This window comes from Saccoglossus kowalevskii, chromosome 20, assembly GCF_978046115.1.
Source record: "Saccoglossus kowalevskii chromosome 20, keSacKowa6.1, whole genome shotgun sequence".
NCBI lineage: Eukaryota > Metazoa > Hemichordata > Enteropneusta > Harrimaniidae > Saccoglossus > Saccoglossus kowalevskii.
This window is the reverse complement of record NC_140660.1, coordinates 10,909,942-10,935,258: the sequence shown is the minus strand read 5'-3', so window position 1 is coordinate 10,935,258 and position 25,317 is coordinate 10,909,942. Positions and strand designations below refer to the sequence as shown.

The window sequence follows — 25,317 nt, the reverse complement described above, 5'->3', positions numbered from 1 at the left end:
CGTACAACAAATCGGTATGGAATTTAAGTCGGGGAACCCCCTTGCCCATCAATATGTTCCAAGACAGTGTTACGCACTGGCAACGCGTGTCAGTGTAGAACGCGTGTCACTGTCTGTGTGGAAATAAAATAATCATATGTCTAATCTGAATCACTGTCCGAAGAAATTACTCGTGGACGTTTAAGTGGGGCCACGACAGAACCAGAAATTGAACTTATTTGTTTATTGCAGTAAGAATACTCGTAGATAGACAACTTCATTACGCGGGGTGATACCCGTCAATCTCCTTCGGGTTTATTCGAGCAGAGGTTTTAGTTATGTAATTATTAGTTATGTAATTATTTGTTTATTGCAGTAAGAATACTCGTAGATAGACAACTGCATTACGAAAGTACAGCAGACTACACCGCATCTCGAGAAAAAATAACTTCCACACGCAACGAAAGCCACGGAGAGGGTGTAGGGTTCTGTTATTATCACATATGTTCCATATTTTATCATTTCATATTAAAGAAAGAACGTACAACAAATCGGTATGGAATTTAAGTCGGGGAACCCCCTTGCCCATCAATATGTTCCAAGACAGTGTTACGCACTGGCAACGCGTGTCAGTGTAGAACGCGTGTCACTGTCTGTGTGGAAATAAAATAATCATATGTCTAATCTGAATCACTGTACGAAGAAATTACTCGTGGACGTTTAAGTGGGGCCACGACAGAACCAGAAATTGAACTTATTTGTTTATTGCAGTAAGAATACTCGTAGATAGACAACTTCATTACGCGGGGTGATACCCGTCAATCTCCTTCGGGTTTATTCGAGCAGAGGTTTTAGTTATGTAATTATTCGGGTTTTTATTTCTGTTTTTTTTCTGCTCAAATTGCGTGCCGCTTACATTGATTGCAGTTTTTACTATTCTATTTATGGCGGTTATTTGTTTTCAATATCCTGCATCTATGTACAGGTAGTTACTCCATAGATTTGTTAATAAATCTCGGTAAAATACTAGTGGGTCCTAAGTACTAGATGCGTTCACGGTAAAAGAGGCGCTGAAAGCATCGCACCGTACATATTATCAATTAATTGAAAGTCGGTACTGGGTTTTACGATTTTCTTGGCATGAGGTGATGGTCCGGATATCTAACATTTGACGATGTTGTTACAAGGAAAATTGTGCAGAAAATAATAAACGGTGTAAAATGACTTTAAAACCCACTCACTTTTTCATTCCGCCAATGACGTTGGCGCAAAATGTTGTGACATTTACCTTGATATTCCGTCACTATTTGCCATAGTCATGTGATAATATATAATAAAGCAATACAAAATGTACAACTAATATAAATAGCAGTACGTGAATGAAATACTTGAAATGTAACATGAGAATCATATAGTCACTTGGGAAATGTCGACGCTTTTCATGAAATCCAGGTAATGGAATATTGTAGGATAATACAAAAAAGTACAGGATTAAAACAAATCACAAAATATAGTACCCACAATTTGTTGCAAATGACTGCTTGCTTTAAACGATTAAATTACATCTGGTCCAACTATTTCGTTATAGATGGGGTTAAACGATATTATGTTTATTATTGTTATAATATTTCAAGCGGTTTCACTGCTAATACCAAAATCCACAGTTCCAGAGCACCACAAATCATCATCAAGAAGATCAATTACAAAGGCATCGTTTTATTTATGCATATCCATTGACATGTTTATATCTTGTGACGATTGTATTCACATTTTATTTGTACCAATACATCGACTTTATTTACTGGTGAAATTTTTATAGATATTTTGGTTTTACCAGAACTATACTATATTAAAGTATATTATTTGGGAATTATAAATGATATTACACACATCATATGCTTCTTCTTGAGATACTATTTCAATATCATGAATATCACAATAGACTGTGCTCAGTATATAACAAATAATAATTTGCGTGTGATGATGAAACTGCTCTTACTGGCTTGGAACAGAGTGTGGCCTCTTTATTATGTTTGGGTGAGTTTTGGTTTTAATCAATTGCCTCGCTATATGCTCCATTAAAAATATATTTAATTCATAAGATTTAATTATTAAATGTAAGATAATTTTAAAAATAAAATTGGCCTGACCCTGATCTAGTCTGAACCAATCCAAGTGTTGTATATGTTTTGTACAGCGTGTGGTGTATGTATTTACACATGGATGATCATGATAATGCAAAGTTGCATGTGGCATGTAACTTTGTTATGCAAATTCATGTGAGTTGTGTGATGGACTTGACAAGTCAGTACACCACGAGCCGTCGAAGTGTGAGCATCGTACTCAGCTCGCGTAGCAACAATTTGAAAAGGCATTCAATGATCTTAGTCTCCATGCTTATGCTGCCGAACCAGGCTAATAGTACATACATGGCGGGTTTGTTGGTTTCAGTGGTTCTGTCTTTTGCTGAGTGGAACAGAAAGGAGTGACGGCATATCAACCATAATTACATGGTTTTGAGAGTCGTGCAGACACAATTATTTATATGGAGTGAAAGTGATGAAAGAAGTATGGAATTTATTGTGAATGATATATGTCGCATTATTTAAACGATTTATTCGTACAGTGCGCTTGAGTCGGATTGCTGGACAACAGCTCCACTGGGAGTGCGATGTAATTGTACATAATTGCCCCGTAGAATATTTGTCATGTGACAGGATTTAACTAATACGTACAATTGGTGTTTCCATTTTCAGTTGTCTTGGTAATTGTGATAACTGGTGTTTCGTGGTCGTATGAACGTGCTAGAATATTGGTAACTGGTGGTGATTGATCTATATTATATCTATCCGGATCGGTTACTGGGTGATCTGCTTTGTTTTATTACTTCCATTTTATTTTATTTTAGATTTGTAGGCTGAACCCCTCGCCAACATGGAGAAGTGGCTAGACTTTGGAAGACACTGTTGAGGTAAAAGGGAAGAGTTGATGAAAGGTGAGATTGGTGATATTGACGGTGCGAGTGATGAGGGCGCGCAAGAGCACAACCATAGCCAAACCTACAATGTAAAAGCCCCCAAACATCCCGTGTTTGGATAGTACAGATGATTAAGGTTGATATATACAGCGGTTTGCAATATGTGCTTTGTCAGTCAGATGGAAGAAATTGGATTTGGCCACTAACTTGGGTATATTGCTTATGGGTGAAGCTCTGGACGCATACTTTTGCAGGAACAGTTTTTAAATAGTTGAGACCAAAAACTGGCTGTTTTTAAAATGAGCAATTCTCAAAAACTCTGAGATGGCAAGATTGTAAGAGCAGTTCGTTGAAGCAAGAGAACCATCGTTCGTGCGTTCAGTGCAAAAGTAGTCATTGAGTGGCGGAAAGGTATCACAAACTGCATTGGATAAACCAAACACTCCTACTCTACCATCGCAACATAGTTCAGTAGCTGGGACTGGAAAGAGTCAGGCTATTGGGGATTTGACCCGTTATGCATGCCATCACACAGCCAGCCAGCATGGTGTCAAGTAAATCCAATGAATTGTCGCCAGAACGTAATGGTTCAAGACAAGTGTCATTAATGGGCAGGACAAGGTCAACAAAATCCTAAGGGTAGGCCGCTGAAACTGCGGAAATGGCATAGCAAATGGGAGGAAGTGGTGAAGGATTATCAGACTCTCTGCATTTCCCAGCATCAGTACATCACCTCACAAGCACACCACAGAAGCAATACCAGTGCTAAATGCGTTTTTTTGGTACGACAAAGGTGTTGGTTTTAAAAACGGTGGATGTAGTGGTGTGGTTGTTTGTCCCAGCAGGTATTTGACAATCAACTCACATTAATCGAGTGCTCTGATATATGGAACAATTGAAAGGGTCACAGTAGCCATACAATAACACGAAATTCTATGTCGGTACTGCAGGTGTCTTATATATTGAGAAACCAATATATAACATAGTGTTCGGAAGTATTGAAGAATGTAAATGCCCTGGAGACCCTGACCCCGAGTTAATCAAAGGAAAGTTAAGGTCACATTGGCAAAGTAGACACAGTCAAAGGTAGACTGACCAAACCATTGAACGTAACAGATAACTTTGCTGAGGTCATTACATCACAGAAACTCAGCAAGGAATAGGGAGATGATGAAACCCTTAAAAGATGTAGGTATTGTGCAGACCAGGGGCATGAGAGGTTATATAAGAATGGTCGTAGGTTCAAGTGTGTCGTTTTTAAAGATGCGTTACAAAATAATTCCAGTCTCCAAAGACGGGAAGTAATGACTGTGTTTACCAAGTGTATATTATTTATTTATAGGGAAGCATAGGGAGTAGGCAGAAGGACTGAACTGCTATACATATCAAGGAAGATGGACAGTTGATCACACTGATGTTCACGTCCAAAGACAGAATATTCACTCTGGAACAAACTCTCAGCAAGCATCTAATTAAAAACCTCAATCTCTGGCACTGATTACAATGGAAAGCTCTGTGGTTTGCTAGGTAAAGCTTATGGAGACAATTGTAATGACTTTCAGACGCCCGATGGTGTTGAAGTAAATGACGCTACCACATTTGGTGAGAGCTGGAAGATAAACGAAATAATATAAGTTCGGTATTTTTTGTTACGACACTGAATCAACTCTCTCTCTAGAAAGTGACGTTTAGAATCCGTTTATAAAAAAATAAAAAATGCTGCATGTTGATGTTACAGTTGAATGAATAGTTTTTAAGTCATCGTTTTCCATTTAATGTAGCAACGGTATGAAACGTGGTAGAAATTCTCCAAAAGTTACTTATTATGCTACAATAGCAACCTATATATTAGTGCATATGCCATACCAATATTTCTAAGCTATGTGAAAAGCAAAAACAAAAATCAATTAAAGAACTGTTCAATGAGAATAGCTTTCCTTACAGTTGTTTATCTTTATAGTTTCGGACACTTTAACTAATTTGTTTTATTTAGCTATCAAGTTTTCTAAACTGACCGAAAAAAAGCAATGAATATAATTTAATTTGTAATATATTAAAAAGATCATTTTTTTATATTACAGGTGTGATTAAGAATTTCCTAATATCGAATGCTGGGCACAGTTTTCATCTTCTCAACGCGTGTTATATTAATGTTAAGTTATTTTGCTAGAACGTAGTGATCAATATTAGGTTATTTCTTCCGGAATGGTGTTTTTGATATGTCGTAATTTGGCAATTCGAATTTTCCCCCGTGTCAGATAAAATGAAAGGGATTGTTACGTCATATATAATCAAGCTTGAATACTAGCTTCAAAATGAAGATTGCAAATGGGAATCCTGTCTCACTGATTCATTCCTGAAAATATGAACAAGTTTGATATACAAAAGAGGATGCATCTTACTCACGTTGCGTACGAATCAAAGCCCCATATCAATCACGATAAAACTGTAATAATGATAAAAATTGTCTGTACAAACTCATTTACTCGTTTACTATGAATAATTGCGCTACCTTCGCATCGACATGATTGACATACTAGATGCGCGTGCATGATTGTATCAATAGTACAAAAACTTATTTTTTTGTGTGAATTCGGCTATGAATCTAAACACATTTCGTTACATTTAATACAAGATACTATGATTGTGTGTTGATGGTTTAGACAGAATGTACTTTAGCTATTAGTATTAGTAAACCTTCTACACAGTAAACCCTCAGCCGTTCTGAAATGAGGTGAACATGACAACCATTGTGTCTGACCCGGGCACAGTTGTTTTAAAAACAATAACTAGCCGGCTATTCTCGACCAATCAAAATTTGACTCATTACGATTTTCAGGTTATTTAAAAAATACTGTCCTAGCTATGAAGGAACTCCTAACGAAAAAGAAACTTCTAGTTCATATACACAACCATATTATAGACATACTGTCTTTTAATATTCCAAAGACTATATCGGTAATTTTTGGCTATGATAAGTTCCTACATGGTGTTTCGGGCGACAAACAGTAGTTCGATAAACCCTCGTCTTTGTAGATAAAGGGCATACAAGCACAATAGAACGAGTTTACATATGATGGAGAAATCTGACTCAGATTGGACTAAATATAGCAGAAGAATCTTCGAATGTGAAATCGTCCAATACATACAGTGTCATAATTTTATTAATCATAAACTGGCCATGTGATTCATGTACACAATAATATTTTAAATATATACAGTATAAAGTTGCTAAAGAAGATTCTTAGCATAATACAATTTCTCCTTAAAGATGTTTTGGTTTAGTTGCGATAAATGAAGTTGAGATAAATGAATATCCCTACAATCATTAACAATGAAGGTTGGTCGCAGAATTCTAAACATAAAACAAAATAATACTAGTCCGTTGTTACATTATACCTATACATGAGCGAATCAGCTTTATCTGTTTCAATCATGAGCTGATGAGTGGAGAAATTAAAAATTAAATTGTTTTCATGAACTAAATACCATTTTGTATTATGCATCTTCACTTCAAAGTCTTTCAAGGCTATTTCTTGAAAACTTTATAACTAGGACATGTTGAATCATATGTTAGAAATAAATTGTTTGGCATAAATAAACGGCTTTTCATCAGGAATATTGTATTACGAAACTCCTGCACACCAGTCATGCTATTATTAACACCCACAACTTGCACTTCAATAAATTATAATTAAAGGAATTGTTCCATCAAAAATAGGTAGATCAATATTAGGTTGCAGTCCAAAGCATTACATGGCGTGCATCAAGCATTATACTGCCTTTTTCGTAATGCAATTTATAAACAAACGTATTGCATATTCATCTATATTAGAAACAAAACAAAAAACAACGAGAATTAAACAAGAAATAAACAGTTAAAATTGCACTAATTTCGCGATGCCACTTAATGAACGGCTTCTCAATTTTACTACAAACTGCAGAGGGCGTGCTACACTGGAAAACCTTTTGGATGCCGCTTGGCAGCTTGTGATTTCGCCGGCAATCTGAGTCACAGGTTGCCTCAGTTCAGTTACGGAGCATGGACCTCCTTCTCCTTCGTTGAAGGGGAGACAGATGGTACAGTTAGGAGCTTTGGGAAGCCGTTGACCAGATGGTATAGATGTGACCCCAAGCTCAGAAAACCTGATGGCCAAAGTCGGCACCCAATGACCAGAACCAGCTAGGAGGCAAACGCCCCACTCTCCTGGGGGAGCGAAAAGACCCCATCCCTTTGAAAAAGGGGCTGGTGGTGGATCCCTCTTCCCTGGGTGGTCGCCTTCAGGTCGCGGGGAAGCGAGTCTGATGCTTCCGTATGTGACAAGGCAAGTGTTAACATTAAAACTACGTTTACGATATGGTACATATGAGACCCCAAGCTGAGAAATCGAGATGGCCAATGTCGGCACCCAATGGCCGAACCAGCGAGGAGGCAAGCGTCCCACTCTCCTGGGGGAGCGAAAAGGCCCTTCTCCCCATAGAAGAAAGGGGCAAGGTGGAGGATTCCCCTTACGGGGAAGCGAGTCTGATGCTTCCGTATGTGACAAGGCAAGTGGTAACATTAAAAATACGTATAAGAAGATAGATCTACTAATGAAAATAACAATAAATATTTTTAAATAAACTTTTAGAGTGAGTGTGCATGATTAAAGCGCCATTAGTTAATTAGTTAATTAGCCATTACATAATCTGTTGACACATCTACACAGCTCCTCCCAAACACTCATGTAACTCCACCTAATTAAGGGGTTGTTGATAATTAACTCTAGACCTGGGCATTGTCATTCTTATCTTTGCATCTCCGGATGTTACAATGGATTAAATAAAACCTACCAGACACGATTAATAGTCTGAACACATAATACGCTCCGACGTTAACTGTTTTGAAGTGTGGGCACTAAATCAAATATATATATTCTGAAAGTTTGTAAGAATGCATAATCTTGTTATTAATTGAACAATCTAAAATTGTTGCTAGAATAAACACAGGGCAAATTTGAGAAATTACAAACGAATTATTATGATTGCATGTTAATGTCAATCTTGTAATTCCCTCACGTCTTTAACAAAAATAGAAATATAATTTTGAAGAACGAAGTCCAGACTTCCAGTCGGAGCATTCATAATCCTAAACTACTTGCATATTGTTTTCAGCGATATAAAGAGAAGCATATCGTCAATATCACAATCCTCTTTCTCCCATATTGAACTTTTTGGTAGCTGGTGATTTGCCCAACCTACTTTGAGTTTACCCCCCATAGTGGAAAAAAAAGGTAGTTGAGTGATCACTGGTTTATTGCCCAAGTGGAAGAAATATGCAGTCTTGAACATGTGGGGTCTGGCAGCACCCCTGGGTCAGGTATATCATGTATCCTGCAGCCAACCATGTTAGCATATAGAGGTGACTCAAGGAATATTTTTCACTAATCCTGTTTATTTGGTGCATTCCTGAGGATAAAACAGGACGTGTTTTTTTCAGCTCTCCCGTTGAATTTTGTCTACTTTGAATTGCAAGAAACCCGTACACAGCCTATGATGAGAACTGGTAAGTACAGTTCAGCCAAGGCTAACTACATAAAATACTGTAATGGATACACGAGGCTACAGTTTCATACCGCGGAGCATAGCCTAAGTGCTGATCAGTCAAGGCTAACTACATAAAATACCGTAATGGATACATGAGGCTACTGTTTCATACCGCTGAGCATAGCCTAAGTGCTGATCAGTCAAGGCTAACTACATAAAATACCGTAATGGATACATGAGGCTACTGTTTCATACCACTGAACACAACCTGAGTGCATGCCAGTTCAACTATGCTGGTAGAAAGTACACATATAAACTCCTTGGTTCACCCACACTATAAAATAGCCATACTGGGGTGGTATGAAAAATTGATAACTACATGTTGGCTCTGCTAGAATGCAAATATTTTTGATATGCACTACTGTCATTTATGTGTGATTCCTTTGCATGGCGTTTATTTTATGGTGTCCAGGAGAGTTGCAGGAGGACACGCTGATTTCTCTATCCAAGTGCCCTTCCTTCCGCACCCTCCCTTATATGCATGGAAACCTGTTTCCTGTCAGTAACAGTGGGTTCTCATTCATTGTTATTACAGGAATTGGTCCAACTGTGAGCCACTTGCATGAAGCATGTCCTCCTTGCAGCTTACTGATGCAGAAAAGCTTCTCCTTACAGAGCCTTCAACAACCAGGTCTGGGAAAGTGCGACAAAAACAGCAGAAAAAAGGGGATATTGAAAAAGATGCAATTGTTAGTGACATTGAATGTTATGGCCAAAGTTCTGCTTCATTATTTTTACTTAGTCATTGTCACCGAAATGTTATTTTAGGCTCTATAGCCCTATCTTATATTTCACTTAAATGTGCCTTTTGTTAGCTGACGGTATAGCGCCACCTACAGTTCGAGTTACATTTATTACTTTGTTTTGGAGGTGGTAGATAACGAACTCACAGACACTATCTGCTGCCTGAGAGCTGGTAAAGTTATTGATCTTCAAATACTTTTACGTCAAATCGTGTTCAATGAACACAGAAACTACCGAAATACGACTATACTGAGGTCGATTGTGCTTGGGAAGATCTACAAATACGGTATGAAACATTTGATTGCGTTTTTGAGTGATAATTCATGTATTTGCGTGAGGGCATGAAATGTTTATTTACCGATGATGCAATAACATGTGCTTTTAAACCCTGTTCACTTAGTACTTTACTTTGATGATTTCACATTATTCTTGCTCATGATATTTTCATAGATTACGCATGTCTAGTGATTTCTAAGTGATTATTTGATATGTTAGTGATAGATTTCTTGCATATATTTTTTGCTGCATTACGTCAGTTGTTTCGCCACTAGATGGCGCTGTCAGTCTACCACTCATTGTCAATTTATAATGCCAAAATGTGTTAGTGTAGAGATGAGACATGATATTTATTGTTTCTTTTATTTATTTGCTATTTCAGTCAATCGTTCATCATATGTGTACTCGTACTTCATTGCAAAGTTTGGTTGTACTGAGCTATACTTAAAGGAAATAAATTGTCATCAATCATTACAGACATTTGTTTCATTATTGTGAGGAAGACGCATTGACGACGGAGTGACCCAGCTAATCGGCATATGTATCTATAGACATTTTCATGAGCTACCAGTAGAAGACACAGGGCTCTGGAATATGGGTTTATAGACGCTACATTTACATTTACATTGACGTATTTGATCAACCTCCGTTGAGTTTCCAGGGCAGTTATTCTTTGACATACGTGTTAAGTGTACTGAAGTGTTGGTTGATAGTAATCTCAGTCAGCAATACACCTGATACACAACTAGTAATTACGGATAAGTCAACTGCAAACTGACAAGATGGAGGAAATGTTTGCTAAGCGAACGAGAGTGCAAACTGAAAGGGCCAAAGAATATTTCACTGAGGTCAAACAAAGGAACTGCACTTCTATATGTAAGCAGCTGAATAAAGAAACTGATTCTATCCTGGTTTTAATGAGAGACCCACTGACGGACTTGAAATCATTAAGGCAAGCCTATACCAAGTGGATGGTGTTATACGAGGAATTCCTCATTACCCACGATGAATACAAGCAACTGTTATCACCAGAGGACCAACTTAAACATGAAGGTTGGTTCAGACCACAAAGTGAACATTTTGAAAGTGTGGGAGCCAGTGCAAGGGCATGGATAAGACGTGAAGAGTGTGAAGCGCGAAGATTGCTTGATGCAAATGTGAGGCCAGAGGACAGCGTTTCACAAACTAGTAAAACACCTTCAAGTCATTCACAGAAATCCCATACTAGCAGTACCTCAACACGCTTGAGCTCATTGACCATGGCAAGAGCTAAAGAGGATCAAAGAAAGGCTGAACTGTTAGCTAGAGTAGCAAAGTTGAAGCAAAAACAAGCATTAGAACGGGAAAGACAGGCGATTGAACAACTTCAAATTGAAGAAGAACAAGCGATTCTACAGCTTAGAATTGAAGCAGAGAATGCAAGGAGACAAGAAGATCAAACTAGACTGCAACGTAGAATGAAAGAAGAGCAAGCAAAGATGCAACTCAAAATAAGAGAAGAAGAGTTGGAGTTGGAAACCGAAATCGCTGTGTCAGATGCACGACGAAAGGTTCTGGTTGAGTTAGAAACTAATGAATTCGAGCAAGATCAAAGATTGCATGACATTGACATTTCTCAAAGGCAAAGTGATGTAGCACATAATGAGCAGCTATCTAGATGTCAGTCAAACCGTATGTATAAAACACCTAGTTATATTGGGGTTGTTGATAATATGTTTAGTTCTAATAAGGACACTAGTTTAGGAGAGTGTAATATTGGGCCAGTATTGAGTCCGACTGCAGTACTTCCTGCACATATTGATGGTGATGTCGGTGGGACCTGTGTGCGCGATGCGCGTGGGTTGCGTTGCGGTTTTGAGCGCGTGGGTGATGCTAGCTATGGGCCCTCTGCTGCAGGTAGTCGGTCGTCTAATGAAGATATTCTGGCGGTGGTGAAAGAATTGAAAAAGCCACAGTCTGACATCAAGAAATTTGGAGGCAACTGTATAGAATATAAAAAATTTGTTCGCCAGTTTAATGCTAGAATAGGATTGGTTACTGATGACATTGAAGAGAAAATGAACTACCTCGAGCAGTACACTTATGGGGAGGCAAACAAGATAGTAACAGGTTACAGTTATCTCGATGCAGAACAAGGATATCCAGCCGCATGTAAAGAGCTTGAGAGAAGGTATGGTGATGTACAAATGATTGCTAGCGCATATCTAGAAAAGGCAAAAAACTGGCCAGTTATCAAAGCAGACGATGCTAAAGCACTTGATGAGTTTGCCATATTTCTGCGTGAGTGCGAGTACGCAACACAAAGCATTGAAGCCATGCAGTCAATGGAATATCATGACCACATGAAAGTACTTGTTGGTAAGCTTCCATACTATCTTCACGGGAAATGGAGAAGCCGAGTATATGATGCTAGGCAGAATGGGAAGCCAGTCACTTTCAAAAAATTTGTGGACTTTGTGAAAGCCGAATCTGAACAGGCAAACAACCCATTATATGGAAGGAAGGCTTTGCACGATGAAAGCAATTCAGGTAAAGGCTCAAAGATACGGACACAATCTAAGAAAACAAGGGGAAGCTTTGCAACAGATGTCAAAAATGTTAAACCAGAGACCAAAGCTGAATGCGGTGGACCAATTCAAGGTGGTTCAGTAGGAGACCAAGCTCAGAATGAGACAAGAGTCACTAGCCAGTACACTAAGATACATGTAGCATTTGAGAAACCGTGTGCTTATTGCAAAAGTGCCAGTCATATTATGGAAAAATGTGATAACTTGACAAAAGAATCTCGTGATGTCAAGTTAAATTTCTTAAGAAATAAAGGAGTTTGTTTTGGCTGTTTAAAGCCAGGACATCAAAGCAAGAATTGTCGCTCTAAGGCAGTATGCATACAGTGTAAAGGACATCACCCCACTATCTTACATGATGATAATTACAGACGGAGTTGTCAACAAACAGAAGACGTATCGCCAAATAAATATGGCAACCAGAAAGCCACTACCGCATGTGTAAATGTGAACAAAGAATTGAGTGGTCAAACAGGGGCTGGTAACAGTGAGTGTACTATGGCAATAATCCCAGTATTGGTAAAGGCTAAGAATAGTGGTATAGCCTTGGAAACATATGCTTTCCTTGACCCGGGCAGTAGTGTATCCTTTTGCACTGAAGACATAATGCGAAAATTGGGAGTAAATGGTGATAGAGCAAAGATTACTCTTGACACAATGGGTGTCCCTCATACTATGAGCACCTATATTCTCAAAGGCCTTGAAGTGAGTGATTTAGGTGGTGAAAACACAGTGAAGCTACCAAAAGTCTACACTAAACACAAAATGCCTGTTTCGCGCCACCACATGCCTACTACAGAAGATGTTACTAAATGGCCACATATGTGTGCCCTGGATCTGCCTAAGGTGAACGCGGATGTGGGATTACTTATTGGAAATGGAGTACCCGATGCATATACTCCACTAGAAATATTGACAGGACCACGTGGGAGTCCTCATGCTTCAAGAACTCTCTTGGGATGGGTGGCATGGAATGTTGTCCGTGGTGAAGGTGACAATAAGATTGACACAGTTCAAAATAGTTTGACTGTCAATAAAGCTGAAATCATTGCCATACAAGAGATAGAGGAACTAAGGCAGTTAGATAAATTGGTCAGAAGCTCTATCAACATGGACTTTCCAGAACACTCTATCAACGATAGGAGAGAACACTCTCAAGAGGACAAAGCGTTTATTGAGAAAGTAGATAGCTCTATGCGCTATGTGGATGGACACTATGAGATTGGTTTGCCATTTCGTAAGGACGATGCAAGGCTACCTAATAATAAAGACTATGCCATGCAGAGACTTAAAGGACTTGAAAGGAGAATAAGGAAAGAACCCAAGTTTCATGCTGACTACACAAAGTTTATGTCGGATATTATTCAAAAGCATTATGCTGTTCAGGTTCCGCAGGAGGTGCTTGATAGAGATGACGGTAGAGTCTGGTATATACCTCACCATGGGGTATACCACCCTAAGAAACCAGACAAGATACGAGTAGTCTTCGATTGTTCTGCGAAATGGTGCGGTGTATCCTTAAACGACTTGTTACTACAAGGACCTGATCTGACTAACAACCTACTTGGTGTTCTCTTGCGGTTCAGGCAAGAACCAGTAGCTCTTATGGCAGACGTAGAGGCTATGTTTCATCAAGTAAAGGTCCCAATACATGACAGCGACTGTCTGCGTTTTTATTGGTGGCCAAATGGCGAACTTGATAGAAAACCTGAAGTATATAAAATGATGGTTCATTTATTTGGTGCAGTATCGTCACCAAGCTGTTCGAATACAGCGCTACGCAAGACTGCTACAGCTAATAAGGATGAATTCAAGCCGGAAATCATTGATACTGTTCTAAAGAACTTTTACGTAGATGACTGCCTCAAATCCTGTGATACCGAGACGAAGGCAATATCCGTTGTACAAGACCTGATAAGTATCTGCCGCAAAGGAGGATTCAACTTAACCAAGTGGATTACCAACAGTCATACGGTCTTGAAATCAATTCCTGTAGACAGTCAAGCTAAAAATGTGAAGCAGTTGAATTTGAGTTATGATGATCTCCCCACCCAGCGTGCTCTTGGTGTGTATTGGAATGTTGAATCTGATACGCTAGGATTTGGGATAGACATTCAAGAGCGTCCATCTACAAGACGAGGTATATTGTCAGTAATAAGCTCTATTTACGATCCTATAGGACTAGCTGCTCCTTTTGTATTACCTGGCAAGATCATCCTACAAAACTTGTGTCATCGTGGTATTGGGTGGGATGATGATATTGGACCTAAAGACCTGCAGAAATGGCACAGATGGGTATCAGACCTGCCACAGCTGGAGACAATCTCGGTACCTAGGTGTTTCAAGCCTGCAAGTTTTGGTAAGATAATGTCCTGCCAGATCCACAACTTCTCGGATGCCAGCGAGCTTGGCTATGGCATTGTGTCATATCTACGCCTAGTAAATGAGATAGGAAAGATTCATTGTGTCCTCTTGGTTGGTAAGTCTAGGGTTGCACCACTGAAGAAAGTAACTATCCCTCGCATGGAACTGTCTGCAGCCACTATTTCGGTACGCATGAATAGAATGATACAGAGAGAGCTAGACTTCAAATTCAGTGAAACATTCTTCTGGACAGACAGCATGTCCGTCATTCGCTACTGTGCAAATGAAAGTACCCGCTTTCATACCTTTGTAGCTAATCGTGTTAACACCATTAGAGAGGGCTCACAGATGTCACAATGGAGGTACGTGGACACAAAGTCCAACCCAGCAGATGACGCTTCCAGAGGTCTCAAGGTGAATGACTCCATACGTAGAGAGAGATGGCTAAATGGTCCGGACTTTCTTTGGAGACCTGAATTAGAATGGCCTAAATGTAATGCAATACCTATGACGATCATAGATGGGGATCCTGAGGTTAAAAGAGAAGCTAACTCTGCGATTCTCAAAGGACAAGGACCAGAGACAGAAATCGATGGACTCTTTGCACGCTTCTCCAGTTGGATGAAACTGAAGAAATCAGTTGCCTGGATTTTGATGGCCAAATGTAACCTGCAAAGATGGGTTGCTAAACGTAAAGAGTACAAACAAGCCTTAAGTAAAGATGAAATGGATCCAGAAGAGAGAGACAAAATGGTGAATGAACAGATGAGAAAGCTAAAGATGGCAGCAATGTTGAATGCAAAGAAAGCAGTAAATGAAGTATATCTTACAATAGATAATTTGAGAAGCGCAGAAAAATGTATTGTGGCTTATATTCAATGCCAGCATTTTTCTGAGGAGATAGTAGCATTAACGTCAGATCAACCAAGAATTAAACGTACTAGTCATTTGTACAAACTAGACCCGATGATGGAAGATGGACTCATAAGAGTTGGTGGACGCCTAGCGCGTTCAATATTATCATACAGTGCAAAGCACCCAGTTATTCTTCCTAAAGATTCCCCAGTGTCAAACCTTATTTTAGAAGATGTACACAAAGGCGTGGGACACCTTGGTAGAAATACTATGTTGAACAGACTGCGACATAAGTACTGGATCATGTGTGCCAATGCAATGGTCAGAAAGATAGTGTCTAACTGTGTTACCTGTCGAAGTTACAGAGCTAAAGTGGGTGAGCAGAAGATGGCAGACTTGCCTATAGAGCGGATAACACCAGATCACCCACCTTTTACTCACACTGGTGTCGACTACTTCGGACCACTTGAAGTCAAACGGGGCCGTGGTACAGTCAAAAGATATGGAGTAATATTTACATGTATGGCCTCTCGAGCAGTTCATTTGGAAATTGCTCATTCACTGGATACAGACTCCTGCATTAATGCCTTTAGAAGATTTAAAGCTAGGAGGGGCAATGTCAAATCTGTTCGGTCAGATAACGGTACAAATCTTGTTGGTGCAAAGCGTGAACTGCAGGCAGAAATCGATAGGTGGAACCATACAAAGATTAGTAGTGCACTCCACCAGGTAGACATAGACTGGAAATTTAATCCGCCAGCTGGCTCTCATTTTGGAGGAATATGGGAAAGGCAAATCAGAACCATAAGGAAAATTTTGTTTTCCCTCTTTAAGGAGCAAACAATTCACCTGGATGACGAGGCACTCCAGACACTCCTTTGCGAGGTTGAGTCCATAATAAATGGACGTCCTATTTCAACAGTATCCGAAGATCCCAATGACTTAGAAGCCTTGACACCTAACCACTTATTGTTGCTTCAATCTTACCAAAACTTACCACCTGGAGTCTTTGATAGAAATGATATCTACGCAAGACGTAGATGGCGCCAAGTTCAGTATCTGGCGGATATGTTTTGGAAAAGATGGTTGAGGGAATACTTGCCGCTGCTTCAAGAAAGACAAAAATGGTTACAACCTAAAAGGAATCTTGCCGTAGGAGACATTGTCTTGATTGCAGATAATTCCGTCCCAAGGAATGCATGGCCAATGGGCAAAGTTATTGAGATAATGAAGGACCGGAAAGGTCTAGTGCGAATGGGAAAAGTGAAGACCAAGGCCAATGTTTTATTGCGACCCGTTGACAAACTGTGCTTACTTTTGGAAGTAGATGTAGAAGGTGTCTCTGACAATTCCAAGCCACTGCCATAAAGTATCTAAATTCGATGGCCGGCTTTGTAGTTATTGGGTTGGATGGTACGTGTATTGCCTACCGTGAGAATGATTGCGGCGTGTCTGCGTGGTTCGCATACATGGGTTGCATTGTTGATGTCACTTTTCTGCTTGTGCATGGCTTACTATTTGTGGGACTTGATGCTGACCCATAGAAACACCTTAGTTTAGAAGAATTTTAGAATTTGGCATTTATAAAGTTTTGTGTAATTGTTACGACAGGATCTTCACAATTAAGGGGCCGGAATGTTATGGCCAAAGTTCTGCTTCATTATTTTTACTTAGTCATTGTCACCGAAATGTTATTTTAGGCTCTATAGCCCTATCTTATATTTCACTTAAATGTGCCTTTTGTTAGCTGACGGTATAGCGCCACCTACAGTTCGAGTTACATTTATTACTTTGTTTTGGAGGTGGTAGATAACGAACTCACAGACACTATCTGCTGCCTGAGAGCTGGTAAAGTTATTGATCTTCAAATACTTTTACGTCAAATCGTGTTCAATGAACACAGAAACTACCGAAATACGACTATACTGAGGTCGATTGTGCTTGGGAAGATCTACAAATACGGTATGAAACATTTGATTGCGTTTTTGAGTGATAATTCATGTATTTGCGTGAGGGCATGAAATGTTTATTTACCGATGATGCAATAACATGTGCTTTTAAACCCTGTTCACTTAGTACTTTACTTTGATGATTTCACATTATTCTTGCTCATGATATTTTCATAGATTACGCATGTCTAGTGATTTCTAAGTGATTATTTGATATGTTAGTGATAGATTTCTTGCATATATTTTTTGCTGCATTACGTCAGTTGTTTCGCCACTAGATGGCGCTGTCAGTCTACCACTCATTGTCAATTTATAATGCCAAAATGTGTTAGTGTAGAGATGAGACATGATATTTATTGTTTCTTTTATTTATTTGCTATTTCAGTCAATCGTTCATCATATGTGTACTCGTACTTCATTGCAAAGTTTGGTTGTACTGAGCTATACTTAAAGGAAATAAATTGTCATCAATCATTACAGACATTTGTTTCATTATTGTGAGGAAGACGCATTGACGACGGAGTGACCCAGCTAATCGGCATATGTATCTATAGACATTTTCATGAGCTACCAGTAGAAGACACAGGGCTCTGGAATATGGGTTTATAGACGCTACATTGAAAATGAGGAAATGATGGATACAAGCAATGACACATCTGCAGAAAGTGTAGACCCACCGCCACCAGAAAATATAGACTCACCACCATCAGAAAGTAGGGAGCAACCACTACCAGAAATGCAGGGGATAATTGTAAGCCATGCCCTGGTACATGACAGTACTTCTGACGATGATGATGGTTCATACATGTCCTCACCATCCCCACCACCCCCATTAGATTCCTCATCAGGGAGTGAAATAGTTGGTTTTTCATCTGAAGATGAAGAGATGGCACGGTTAAGATTACGTAACCACAATGCAAAATTTATAGAATACACCTGGGAAACAGTATATACCAACAGTTATGCAACCTGGTGCATCACTAAGCATGGAGGGAATAGATTCTGGTCTCCAGCTAGCAGTGAAGAAATAAGTGCACTGATTGGAATAATTGCCATCATGGGTGTTGATTCAAAACCAGAGATAACAGACTACTGGTCCAGCTACCAAGCTATAAGAAATGACTACATTGCCAGTGTTATGAGCCGCAACAGGTACCAACAACTGATGCAGTATTTTCACTGTAACAACCCAGAAACTGACCCAATGAATATAGTCAATGATGAAGAACGCAGAGAAAGGAGAAAAGAAGCGCCTCTGTATAAAGTACAGCCAGTACTGGATGCTGTCTTCACCAATTCCCGGGAATGTTACAACATGCATCGCCAGGTTTGCATAGATGAATCTATTGTTGGCTACAAGGGTCGTTATGGAGGAGTACCTACAGTTTTTATCCAGGGAAAACCCCATGCTAAGGGATTCAAAATATATGCCTTGGCTGATAGCAAATCAGGCTACAACTACAGGATTGAGATCATGTCAATGACTGGTAGTCATGAGAAGTATAGAAGGGATGTGTCCAGAACAAGAGATCTGTGTGAAAGGCTTATCGTTGACATTAGGGGATGCCATCATGTCCTGTACACTGACAGTTATTATACCAGTGTAGACATGGTGAGTTACCTGCTAGAAAATCATGAAATATATGTGGTTGGCAGCGTTAGGCAAGATAGAGTGGGATTTCCAAATGCCCTCCGTACCAACCCCAAGAAAAATTCAAATCACAAGGCAATAACAAATTTAGAGAGGGGACAGTTTGTATCCAGACAAAAGGATACAGTGGTGGCTATATCATGGAAGGACGCCAACCTCCTGAATATACTGACAACATACTATGAGGGCTATAGAACCGAGAATCAAAGAATTACCCGTTTTCTGCGCTCACCAGATACTGGCAGGAAAGTAGCATACTCTCTACCTTCCCCAGAAGCAATTTATGACTACAATCTGTACATGGGTGGAGTTGACAAGTCAAACCAACTCAGGTCCTATTATACAGCCCAGTGTCAGTCAAAGAAATGGTGGAAGTATATCTTTTTCTACCTTCTGGATACTGCTATATGCAACAGCTGGATCCTGTACAAAGAATCAGTGGATCCAAAGAAAATGCACAAAACCTTCCAAATTGAAGCTGGCATGGCACAGGTTGGTGGTTCTTCATCCCGAAAGCAGCATACCAGAAATTCTGAACCTGTGGTCAGCTCATTCAAAAACCACCATTTAGTACATAGTCAGCGCTCCCGTGGCTCATCCTGCAGATGGTGCATTCAGTTAGGGAGAAAAACAAGGAAAGGTTGCCCTGTATCGACTGTGTTCAGATGTCAGGAGTGTAGCATCAACCTATGCAAGGGCTGTTTTCTGCCCTACCACCATGTGGCCACAGGTTGCCCAGACAGACCCAAGACAACACAGACTAGTGAAAATGATCTTCAAGAGTCCAGAAAAAAATGGGATCATGGCAGGAGAGATGATACAGCAGTCAGAGGTGGCAGAGAAGGCGGCATAGTTGGAACAAGGGGAAGAAGAAGATGGGGAATCAGAAAAGTCTGAAAAAACAGATTATTGGGCCCCAGGGTGGAGGGTCTTGATAGGAGACTGAGAAGACATGTACATGACTTGTAAGCTTACCATGTTTTTTTTATTATTGCAGCATAGAAGATAAAGCCTCAAAATACAAGATATATATCACTACTATACACAATTATACGTTTGTAGAGCCCCTGCAGTACTGTGTTTTGCAGGTAATTAGATGTCATAATGAGCCTAACCAAAAATATATGCATTCTGTCAGAGCCATTGTGAAGCTACTTGGTACAGGCAAATATGATATATTTGCAGTATCAGTTATCTGAAAGTTGTCCCATGGTAGTTACAGCCAGCCAAACAGCATATTTTAGTAATTGGTGAAAACCCCTCATGCATCCTATGGTATTCACGGTCAGCCAAGTAGTTTATTTAAGTAGTTGTCAAACACTCACAGCTACCCAAGCTGTAATTTATGGTAGTACAGGCTATCCAGATGTAGCACTACAGTAGTTAGGGGCAACCAAGTGTAATGTTCCTGTAGTATCAGTTTACCACAGGTAATTAAAAAGCAATTAACCTTGTCACCCAAGCTGCATTTTTCATGTCCGGCAGGAGCCTGTAAAACCACTCGGGCATATCACGGACTACATAAAATTACACTTTGGGAGTCCTACAGAGATACTCCTTGGGAGAAAATGTGTCGTTTTGTGGTTGGTATATATATATATATACTTTTAATGTGAAAGTAATGTTGTATTCACATGCAGACATTCAGTAAGGGCAAACTTGCGTATGACTTAAATTATGGCATTTTATAATGGAAGGAAATAAAGGAAATTACAGACTTTGTTTTACAGAAGGGGTGAACCTAAATGTTATGTTCTGCTGCTAGTATATTTATTGTATTCAGCGTAGCAGTCTTTCTCTGAGCTTTCTTTTAAGAATATTGCGATTATTGAATTTTAAAATGCGTTCAATAATCTATTTAGATTAACGTTATACAAGATACACTCGAGCAGGGTACACTGTATCAGCGACTTCTTGTTGAGAAATAACAGGACAATGTAATGAACTTTTACCGTCTGTTTCCCACAATACAGTACCGCAAATATGTCAAAACATATTAATGTTTATTCAAATTTTAAGATGGTGTATCAATACTCATAAACTTACACAAGACTTTGCAGTTAGTTTGGGTAAAACAGTTCCTTGGCTGCTTAGCCGGGCTGACATAAACTTACTGCAGTATCTATTGTCTTAGTACACGCTGGAAATCTCGACCACACGAGTAAATCTTTATTCAAGAGAAATCCTCCACCCGTTGGCTTGCCTAGTCACTGTCTGATAACTTGGCTATACGAATAACGACTTCGCGTTAGGGGTAGAAGCCTACTCATGATTTCAAAAACCCAGAATTTATTCAATTTACTATAATTTGTTTTTTTTCCGAGCAATATAGGAATATTGACTTAAAAGAGTTGTGGGTGACTCGCTTCATTTTTGAGATCATGGTTGTACTTCAGTGGATAGTGGTCATTTTGTCAGTATTACATTTTTACCATATGTGATTTAGACAGTGTTAATACGTCATGTCTTAAATTGTAGTCTGGTGACATACGCTCAACAAATGATATATATTGTTAATGATAGGTTGTATTTTGTTGTTGTCAATTATTTAAAAAATCTGGGTTTTAAGTGACAAAAATACAAGTTTTCTTTAACATGTCGCTCTATAGAATTGTTCCAAAAATAGCGATTTTTGATAAAAAATATTAAGAGAAGTTTTTCAAAATATGTCACTGTAACAAACAAAAGAATGCTATTTCATGGTGCGATTGGACAATTGTCATGCGAATGATGACCAACATTTTTGAAAAAATATGACTAGGCTCCTACCTTAAGAATATCCTGTACACGGAGTCGAGTTGTCAGTACTTCACACAAACTATGTAGGTAAGAAGATCAGGTAAGAACAGACTCAACATCTGACCTGGAATATACTTGGTATAACCAAGGTTTTGTGACAGTATGGCTGACAAGTTTTGTCGTTTGTAAATTTGTTGGTGCAAGGTCGTATTATCTCATCGTTTTTGTGACACGTACACGTCGTCACTGACATGTATACGTGTATATTTGTTTTCTGTTATCGATTCCTACACAATTTATTGATGATTTTTTTCCTTTGCTTTTTGTGTTTTTGCCTTTGCCTCCAGGGTACCTAATGATTCACTCCGAAGTGTAAAATAAAGATGAATGTATGATAGTGGCTATGTCCTGTTCAATTTTGTCAACATTTAGAACGCAGGATCAGATTCAATGTTACTTTGACTGTTACAGTAATTTGACTGATTTGGCTGCCCAATTTAAAAACTCAGACCAATCAGAGCGCAGCTTTTTTTTGCGTGAACGCACCAGATTCTGCCTTATATATTTGCTTCAACTCAACTTATTAACCGGGAGGTATTAGATATGTAAATGCTTCAGAAAATAGGGACACGAAATTATTTGTGTGAAAATAATGCTATAAAATAGGAGGTTATTACGAGGATACTTCAAAGAATGCACGAAGACAGTACAGCTGGAGTATTGACCGACGCGCAGTGGGGGTCGATGTGCTGCGTACTGTCTGAGTGCATACTTTGAGCTAATCTCGTAATAACCTTATTATTATACATCTTTTTCGTCCAAGGATACATCATGAGAATGTCGAAATTCAAAAAGTTTTGAACAGAATCAGCGAACCCCGGTCAAACCCCGTTGGCAGCCATGTTTGTTTTTATTATTAGAGGACGCTTACGCGCGAATTCATTGCATATTTGGAATTCGCATTTTCTTATATGGTAGGATGAACATACCCCGTAAAATTACGGCACGCTGTAACTTATGGCGTTACGAAGACAGATGTATAATAATAATAATAATAATAATAATAATAATAATAATAATAATAATAATAATAATAATAAAAATTATGCCTAGATAATTAGAGTGTCTAGAGCTGGCAACAAAACCTGAGTACATGATTGAATACTTGTCTTGTCTAAGTCCTTACAGAGAAAAACAATGTTTTGGTCAAAACTACATCACAACAATTGGTTTGTTAGGAGATAATATTTATTTTTTTCATTTATTTGAATACAATATTTTACAGTACACAAATTTAGCAGGCTGAACCTCTTAGTAAATTGAGGGCGCTATGAAGTTGTGAAATATATGGGCACAATGACCAAAAACATTTTTTTCTATATATAACGACTGATATTCAAGAGCTGGCCCCTTAAACTGACTACGTCTATGGACCATGTCACAAACATTAGCGCGTTGTAAGCCGAAACACGGAAACTTGTCTTCTGAAATTGCCCAAAAAAAATGTTTCTGTTCAAATTGAATTATGAAAATGGGGCGTTGAGGGGATATTTTTCAGTATACAGTTATTGCCACAAAGCCGACGGCTGAGGCCATTTTTTTTGAGAGGACACATGAAAACAAAAAAAAACATGCATATACGTATGCTGTCTTAATCATTAGTTAATTATGTTGTGTCACGGTTGTCATATTAATTGTATGTTCCGATGTCACTATCATGAGCTGTGACTCATGAATTTATTATGAAGTCAACCAATATTAAATTTAGATTATAAGAGAAAATATATTACCAGCGTATCATCATTTCTTAGAGATACCCAGTTCATAACAATTGGCAGAAGAACAAAAATACATCATAGCTAGAGAAGTAAAAGAAATATTCCTAATTGAAACATAATTTCAGAGATGAATATTTGTAATACACATTGTATACGAATTGGCCATAATATTTCAAATTGAAAGTTTGATCTTGAAAATACTAACTTCGTTATTTGCATCCGGGATTTTTTAGTTTTTTTACAGTTCTACGCCTCGCCAGCCATCATAAAATATTAATGAACTTAACTGAAGCATAACTAATTATATGATTTTACAGATTATCATGCGCGCTGTATATGCTTTGTTTTGATGCAATAGGCATGATGAACATATGGCATTCCTATCCTTGGCTTTTTAATGTGTATGAAGTCAGTATGAAGACATATTTCCTCATTATGTACACCAAAAGATGCTGACTACTGTTGTGTACGTCCTATTAAAATGTAGGTGAGATTCGATATGTTCCTACAGTTTTTCTTTTGAATCTACCAGATCAATGTGGACCAATAACATTATTCGATATTCTTCAAGTTTCTTTATTCGTAACCTTTCAAGAAACAGATTATTGCCTCCTCCTCAAGACACCGTTACTTGACTTGAACAAGGAAAGTGATGTATTGCCTATTGTATCTCATATTGAAACCTGTGATTACTTCATTAAAACCCGTGTAATGTTAATGAAACCAGTGCAGAGGTCATTGGGGGTCATGTAGACGTCATTGAAACCAGTTAATAGCTATGTGTGCCTATTAGATTGTATTGTATACGAGTTGGCAATGATATTTAATGAACTCAGCTGAAGCATAATTAATTACATGTTTTTACAGATCATCATGCGTGCTGTATATGCTTTGTTTGAATGAAATAGGAGGGGTGAACATATGGCATCTAATGTATATAACGACTGATATTTTTTACATTATTTTTCAAGTTTTTCTGTGTTGCTGTAATCAGAATATACTTTAGCTTATTGTACAGAGGATATTATCACTGCTATATCGTGTTAGAATTGTCTATGGTACAGCTTATGAACATGATTATCAACTAAAACAAGATTATAATTTATTTCAAATTTAATTATCTTAGATAAACATAACCTTCTTTCGATATTAGTGCAAAGCTCAAAAAATGGTCGTTGTTATGCACGCTTACAGTGGTAATGATAAACAAAGAACCAATGTGGTCTGCAAGAGCAGGGAATTATTAATTTAACTTTGTATCGCTGTGTATGAAGTGAAGATTAAGGTACATTTCATTGCTAACTGCTGTAGTGTACCGGTGTATTTCGATGTGTTCCCACCGTTCTTTTGAAAAGTACCAGATCCATGTCAGCCCATAATCCCCTAAGATATTCCACAGTAAGTTTCTTAATTCGTAACCTTCCAAGAAACATGGGGAAACTCAAAAATATTGTCGTCCCAACACTGGGCCACTTGACTTAAACACGGAAAGTGATGTATCGTCTAGTGTATCTAATATTGAAACCCGGACCTACATCATTAAAACACGTCTAATGTCAATGAAACACGTGCAAAGGTCATTGTTAGTCATACATGCTTCATTGAAATCAGTAAATAGCTAGGTGTGTCCATTAGATGTGTCTATAGACAAATAGGAAAGGAATACATTTGGTGACAATCATTGACATTAGGTGAAATCTCTTTTGACACAGTGCCTACAGGAGTTTGATGAAATATTTGACCTTGGAAAAGCACTGAGGCTCAGAAAGATGGAAAGATTATGTGTGACCCAATGTAGTCAATGTGTACTTTTTCGAGCAGGGTAACACTGTTTTATGTTTTGATGGCATGAGGA

General features: G+C 38.6%; 1 protein-coding gene and 2 long non-coding RNA genes across 3 annotated transcripts; all 3 read left to right on the top strand.

Moving 5' to 3' along the window:
• The first annotated feature begins 9,440 nt into the window (after positions 1-9,440).
• Positions 9,441-10,036, top strand: LOC144349527 (uncharacterized). Its single transcript, XR_013419993.2, has 2 exons — positions 9,441-9,572; positions 9,945-10,036. It is a non-coding gene; the product is annotated as an uncharacterized LOC144349527 (long non-coding RNA).
• Positions 10,037-10,344: 308 nt separating this feature from the next.
• LOC102802076 (uncharacterized) lies at positions 10,345-16,713 on the top strand. The gene has a single exon (XM_006811588.2). The coding sequence runs from the start codon at positions 10,345-10,347 to the stop codon at positions 16,711-16,713; it is 6,369 nt and encodes a 2,122-aa protein (XP_006811651.2).
• A 462-nt stretch (positions 16,714-17,175) lies between these two features.
• On the top strand, positions 17,176-17,771 carry LOC144359658 (uncharacterized). The gene is made up of 2 exons (XR_013422072.2): positions 17,176-17,307; positions 17,680-17,771. It is a non-coding gene; the product is annotated as an uncharacterized LOC144359658 (long non-coding RNA).
• The last annotated feature ends 7,546 nt before the right edge of the window (positions 17,772-25,317 follow it).

Coding starts and splice junctions, on each gene's coding strand:
- LOC102802076 (XM_006811588.2), top strand. CDS start 10,345: ATGGAGGAAATGTTTGCTAAGCGAACGAGAGTGCAAACTGAAAGGGCC.